Here is a 7209-nt window from a genome sequence, read left to right as displayed (position 1 = left end):
AGTGCTGAAGCCAAGTCCACCAGACACTCAATGAAGGAACCCTCCTTGCTTCTCTTTAACTTCTTGCTAGGCAAAGCTCCTGATGATTCTTTGTTTTCCTTACAGTAGATAAAAGTTGAAGATGAATGTGCATATTAAATTTTATGTGATAATAAAAGGAAACTTGAACATTCACCCTTGAACTGTTGCTTGACAACGTCCACAGATGCACCATTGAAATATCGTATCAGGGTGCATCACAATGTTGTACGAGAAATGCTCTACTTAAGACTGTGTGAAACTGCAGAGGATTGCGAACACAGTTCAGATCATCTCACAAACACCTCTCCCTCCATCGACTCTATCTCTATGTCCTGCTGCCTTGGAACAGCAGGCAACGATGCCTCGCACCACAGCTGCACTCACTTCATCCCCTCCCATTGGGAAGAAGATTCATGGGTGAGAGATCATGCACCATCAGAATCACGAACAGTTTCATTCCTGCTGTGATCAGACTCCTAAATGAAGCACAATGTTAAAATTACGTGGCGGTTACTCTTGTCCAACAGATCTCTCGCTGTAATTCTGCACTTGTGTACCTTGGTCTTACTCGGTGTATTATGTATAGGATGTCTAGCTAGATTGTTCACAAATAAACTCTATCACAACACCTTGGTTTACGAGACAATAAAGTTGGACTTAAATTTGAACGATGAAAAAGTTGGAAATCCAGACTAGCCATTTTCCTTATCCATCTGTACTCCCCTGATACGATATAGCTGCCCTAACATAGTATCTTCTTCCTGAATATCATTTGCCTAAATATCCTCTGTTCAAAGAATGTCTTTTTTTTAGGCTTATATCATTCATTCAAAAATTGAGCGGTATATCTTGGTTGCCTTTTTCCTAAAATGATGCACTTGGGTTTTCCATTCAGCTTCAATATGAGTAGTTTGTTTCCATTTATGCATTTTATTCTCCCTTGATTTCCCTGATACTGTTCTCATTGTTTAAATTGCTGAATCTGGAGTTACCTTTGATCTCAATATCTTTTCAGTCAATAAGGAGGAACACGATAGGCGGCAGATGCTGTGATTGTAGTAAAATGCTGGAGGAACTCACCTGGTCTATTCAGCCTCTATAGGAGGCAAGGATATATCGCTGACGTTTCGGGCCTCAGCCCTTCTTCAAAGAAAAGGCAGAAGCAGGATATATCGGAAGGTCTCAGAATCCCAACAATGGGGGGGAGGGGGGGCGGGGGGGGGAAAACACTTTTTATTGGTCTGGATTCCTCCCCCATTGTTTGAATTCTCAGAGTTGCTGATGTATCCTGCCCCTTTTTGCCTTATCTGATTTATTTTTTTCCACCAACCATTAGGGTCCATTTCTTCAGAGAGTAGTCTCAATGAATACTTAGCTGTCTCAACTTTGCTTCGATTGATTTGCAAAAGTAACTCTGCACCCTTATTTCAAGTGTTTCAATTACATGTTGTCTCCATTACTTTTTGTGATACCCTCTTCCTGATCACCCACTCCAAATTTTGCTCATTCAATTTGTTTTGCATCGTTGTTCCAAACTTTATAGTATACTTACCATATTAAGCCAAACATCGGGTCTCAGCTACTGAAAAGATAGCTGAAAGATACAAAAGAAATTGCACTTAAGTTGATTATTTAAATTTTTAAGCCTGGAATCTTATTTTAATGCTTTAAAGTTGTTCAGACTCTGATTTGTAGGTGGAATTTAATGGAAAATAAAATCAGTTTTGAAGCATTGAATTAAACCGACTGCAGTAATAGGTGGATTGGATCAGGATTGGCAATATTTTTTTTGTGGCGAAACAATGCTTCATTGGAATTGATGGGCCTTCATAAAAGCAAGTCAATCAATTCACATTGACAACTGCCGATGGTTCATTTCTTGGGATTTCAAATTGAGGCCTAAAAGACTGAATATGCTGTGTAGATTCAAAGGCCACTTTAGGGCTGGCAGGAGTGAGATGGAGAGGGGTCTTCAAGTTGGAGGATTTATTAGAGACAAAGACCACCAAGGTGACATGGCAGCTTGATGTTGCCTCACAGTTCACAGGACCCTAACATAGTGCAAATTTCACACAAAAACACACACACACATTCTCCCCATAACTGCATGGATTTCTGCTGAGTGGTACAGAGGCACAAATGTGATATAACATGGAAACATGCATGGAATCTGTGCCAAACAACAAACACTCAATTTTAAACCTCCATAACTAACCTATTTTATTCTCCATACATTTTTTTCAGCTACTGCCAGCCCTCCCCAGATTCCACTGCTTTTCAAATTCCACACAGATAGCACAGGAAGTTGGAATGAACCCAGGTCATGAGTTATCAGGCAGCAGCTCTACCAGCTGCTCCATTTTGCTGATCTGGTTTCTTTATACATCTCAAAGATGTGCTACATATTAAGTTAGCAGGCTACAGTTTCTTGTCCCTAAATGTAGGTTTGTAGAAGAAGGATCAAAATTAATTTGAAGGAAATATGCAAAAATAAATGTTACAGGGGTTGATAAGAGAGTTGGGTCTTGAAATTCTTCAATGTCATTGTTACATTCTGATCTATGCAAGTGGAACTGACAGGACTGACCTTAATATAAGCTATTTTACACAAATCGTGCTGCAAGCCCAAAGCCCAACATGCGTCTCTGCCTTCACAATGTACTGTTCTGTCTTGTACTTCTGCAGAGCCTTGGGAGACCTTGTTGGGAGCATGGTATGAAGTTTTGGTCTCCTTACCGATGAAGAGCGATTGGGTCAACTAAGTCTATGCACTTAGACCCAACTCTCTTACCAACCATATCAAACTGTAAAGCTGAAGGAATTTTCTTGAAATGGACAGAACAATGCAATTGCAATTTGTCAGAAGCAAACCTTTGCTTTTCCCCAGATTTAATCCACTTGTTATTCTGCAGTTGTAACCAAGGAAAGTTTTAATGGTGAAGCAACATCAATTTCTCTAGTTTTTTTCAGCACATTCTAATTAACCTGCAATCACAGGTGAATGTAACAATTCATTCTGAAATAGATGTTTTAGTAGTCTTATTGATTAATGTACAAATGTTTTTTTTTCTCTTTCCGTTCAGATGAACCAGTCTGCAGAAGTTACTATGAAAAGTAAGTGTTTCACTACCTTTTGTATCTCCTGATAAGAACAGAAAGATGTATGTTCAGATGTAAGAGATGTAGGTTCGGTGATTTCCTCTGATCAATGGTTGGGTTTCCTTTTATTTGTAAAAGCTTTCTTACTGCATTCTAATGATGAAACAGATTGGTAAAAGTATCCATAAAATATTTTTCACTGCAACCATTGCTGGTTTTATTAGCTGTTTGTTTATACGACCAAGTTGCCTACAGAACAGGAGTTACCTACAATCACGTGTACTTAGCACATGAGATGATTAGATCATTTCAAGGTTCAAAGCAAATGAAGTTCCCATCCAACAAAGGATTCATATACAATTTCTCTATGTTCCTTCCAGTTTGCATGTTGTAAAATATATTGTTTCCCTAGAAATTGAAGTGGTTGCTGTCTTATTTTTGTGCACTATCGGATTCAATTTGAATCAAAAATTAAACAAAACTAGAAGACTACAAGTTAAAATGATACCTCCCGGTGCTTTGGTTTGTAACATGCTTCATATGCTAGGACATCAAAGAATCTAGACAAAGAGAATAATGTGCAACCTTGGTTGGAATTTCTGGGATTTTTTTTCATAACTGCATTGCCAACAGACCGAATGGGCGACTTGTGCAGAAGAAGGCCTGTGCAGTGCTTGTGAAGCGTCCTTCAGTTTTGTTTAAGGGGAATCTGCCTAAATAGAGCCCAGCCTGTGAAGACTGGAGATGGGAATTCATCTCGAGGATCTAATTTAAATAAAGCTGTTCTCCCTTGGCCTCTCCGCACCTGAAGAAATGGTGAGCATTGGCTGACCCTTCCACTCGTCAACTGATATGCTGTGTTGTAGAGCCAGTCTAAGTTGGATACTTTTGGTTACACGTGTTGATCCTACACCCTTAGAGTTTCACCTGGACATTTCCTCTTCAGCTCCTGTGACAATGGTTTAAAGATGTCGATATACCTACCCTGGTACCCTATTATCCTGAATTCAAGCAACCAGCAGCCTCAAGCAACTATATAAAAAAAATCAGAATATAATTAAGAATATGGGTTTAAAATTGGTGCACTTTGCTTTGCCGTTAGTTCTCCAATCATGCAACATGCACTCTCAAGCAACCAGAAAATTCATTTATCCAACATCTACCAATTCTTATAGGTGCAGGAAACCTTGGGTTTTATTTTACCTAACCTTCGCTCAGGCCCCTTTGCCAATCTGACCGACCATTCTACCAATATACCCACTTCTCTAACCGATTCACATTCTGACCCTCCTATCAATGTCTCTTCCCAAGTAGCCGAGCAAATCAATGGTCTGATCCCCTTGCCAATTTCCCAGGTTAATTCTCCTTCTGCAATATGGCCCCCAGCAGCTTGCTTACTTGACTCCCCCAATAAACTTTTAGCTCAACTATAGTCATGATCCCAGCCTAAGAGCCACCCTAGCTGCCTACTCCTCAGCTATCTCTGACCCATAACCTTGTCTTCCAACTGTAAGCATCCTCTGACCATCTCCAGACTTGTCTAATTTCCTTTGTGGGTCTTGAATCAAGTACAGTACTAAATCTTTGAGGAGTGATTCCTCAAAAAAAAAGTTTACTAACCCTCCAACAATCTAACATGATGAAAGTGATACCAATAATTTTGGAGGTAACATGTCATAAGATGTGAATATGGAACATATAGATTATATCTTGAGATTAAGAAATTTTTTGAGACTCATAGTTGTAATAATAGGTTTTTTTTATGGTGTATCGCCTGGTCTAACACAAGAAGAACATTCATCTTGTCAGGTACAATGTTTGTGGGAACATTTAAAAATGGAAATGGAACTCAGATGTTCAATAGTATGACATTGAAAAGACGGGAGGGCATTATAAAAATAGCTTTAATTCAATGTATTGTGATTCAAAACCAACTAAAACAAGTCAAAACTTTTTTTCAAACATCAGAGCAAGACACAAACAAGAATGTTGCCAATAAATCCACGGATGAGGTTGTTTCAAATCATATGTCTATGGTATCTTGGTCAATACAGTTTATATTTTATTGTAAATCTCTTGTCTATTTGACTAATGAAGCTTGTGTTTATCACATACCCTGCATTTTCATTATTTTAAATAAGCAAATTATGCTCCTTTCACTTTCTCTCTCTAATGACTTTTTGGTCAACAGATAATTTTAAAGGAAATCAGACACCTCTTGAAATGGATAAGAGATGTTTCTAATTTGGGAAGAAAACAAAAAAAATGGGACTAAAACCCTCAGAAACAAATAAGAAGCAGGAATGATCAAAAAATTGATCGGGATATTTGACTTTTATTTGCAAATTGTTTATTTTTTTCTTACGATAAACTATGGCAGGTAATTTTCCATGGGATGTTTCTTTTGAGAAGATTGTCATTTGTCATATTTTATTGTTATGTTCCACATATTCGATTGTTTGTACTGATTTACTACTAAGTATTCACATGAGACACAAATGGACCCTTACTGAATATGGAATTTAATCCATGTCATTTATATTCACAACTCGTAAAGCTACTTTGCAACAAAAATAAAATAGTAAATTTGGATTTGTACAGTTACATTATTCACTGGGAAATCGTGATGACATCATAAAGCTGCCAGATCTTGTGTTGTAGTTGTACAATCAATTGGTTTAATTATTAGGCATGATGGCATACGACTGGGAGCTGTAAGCACAAGCGGGAGCTGGTTGAGTGGAATATATCCTAACATATTGGAAACAAAGGGGTGCTAACAGATAAAGAATACCCTCCACCCCCCCCCACCCCACCATCCAATAAAATGTCATCAGGAGAATAGAATTGACGTGACCTTTTGAATTATATGACCCATTGAGTCATGCTCCAATCAGAAGGTGAAATAGAAAGGTAATATAGTTGATGAAATATTAATAGATTGAAAAAGTTGCAATATGTTGAAACTGCATTTAAAAGGACAGCATAGCCACCTGTCACCATATTTTAAATGTATAGTTTTTTTTCTTGCTTGCATGTCTAAGTTGGTGCTGACTCCTTAAATGACTGCAAATTTAACCACTGGATAGACCAGTCCTACAAACTAGACAATCCAAGGCACAGATTAGTCTAAGTTGCCTCAACAAAACCAATGATTTGGCCTCAATTCCTGATCCTGTGAAGCAGGCCATAACAAGATCCAGATCCATGGATGTAACAAGATCCAGATCGTGCTCAGGCTTGGTCTGGCTGTGGAAAGATGCATCCCCAACATCAAAGTGCCAAGAATGGCCAGTTTCAACAAGATAGAGTTTAAACACTACTTTTGAGATTCAACAGCATTACCATCTCCCACAATTAACATCACAGGAGTCACTATTGATAAGAAACCTATCTGAAGTATGCACATACGAGTAGAAAAGAAGCTGGGTATTCAGCTCTTGATACTTCAAATCTTTTCCAGCATTCACAAAGTAGAAGTCTGGAGTGAGGTGAAGTATTTCCACTTGATCTGGATTTGTTCAATTTGAGCAATGCTTAAAGAAGCACAAGACAGCAGCCTACATGGTTGGAATTTTACTCAGGGTTCTAAACATTTATTCTCTCCATGGTTGGCACAGAGAAACTGTAGATGATGTCATCTCCAATGTGCGCTGTTATTATTCAGTTTAACCACTCTGTCATTATCTCACAAACCTGTGATTTCTATCATCAAGAAAGGGCTTCAGCCACATGGCAAGTTTCCCATCCAAATAACACAATCCTGATTCAATGTTGGAAGACAAAGGAGCTAGCCATAGACTTCAATCTACATCAGTGGCGTGTTTACGTTCCCAGGAGTAAATCTATCCAACGATGTGTCCTGGACCAACCACGTCAATGCAATGGCCAAGAAGGGCCGACAGTACCTCTACTTCCTCAGTAGCATGAGGAAACTTGGTATGTCCACAGCATCCCTCAATGACTACTACAGATCGAGAGTATCCTGTCAGGGTACATCACTGTTTGGCACAGGATCTGCTCCACCCAAGACTCCAAGAAACTGCGGAGAATTTTAAATGCAGTTCAGATGATCACATAAACCTCCCT

General features: G+C 38.7%; 1 protein-coding gene across 6 annotated transcripts in view; it reads left to right on the top strand.

Moving 5' to 3' along the window:
* The first annotated feature begins 3107 nt into the window (after window positions 1-3107).
* The window catches only part of LOC138765025 (synaptotagmin-B), a 228141-nt gene continuing 224039 nt past the window's right edge, over window positions 3108-7209 (top strand). For all 6 annotated transcript variants that reach the window (XM_069941654.1, XM_069941663.1, XM_069941662.1 and 3 more), the window contains exon 1: window positions 3108-3135. In XM_069941654.1, coding sequence (XP_069797755.1) covers window positions 3129-3135 — 7 coding nt within the window. In that variant the 5' untranslated portion in view covers window positions 3108-3128. The remainder of the gene's footprint in view (window positions 3136-7209) is intronic.

This window comes from Narcine bancroftii, chromosome 5, assembly GCF_036971445.1.
Source record: "Narcine bancroftii isolate sNarBan1 chromosome 5, sNarBan1.hap1, whole genome shotgun sequence".
Classification (NCBI taxonomy): domain Eukaryota; kingdom Metazoa; phylum Chordata; class Chondrichthyes; order Torpediniformes; family Narcinidae; genus Narcine; species Narcine bancroftii.
This window is presented reverse-complemented; position numbering and strand designations above follow the sequence as displayed.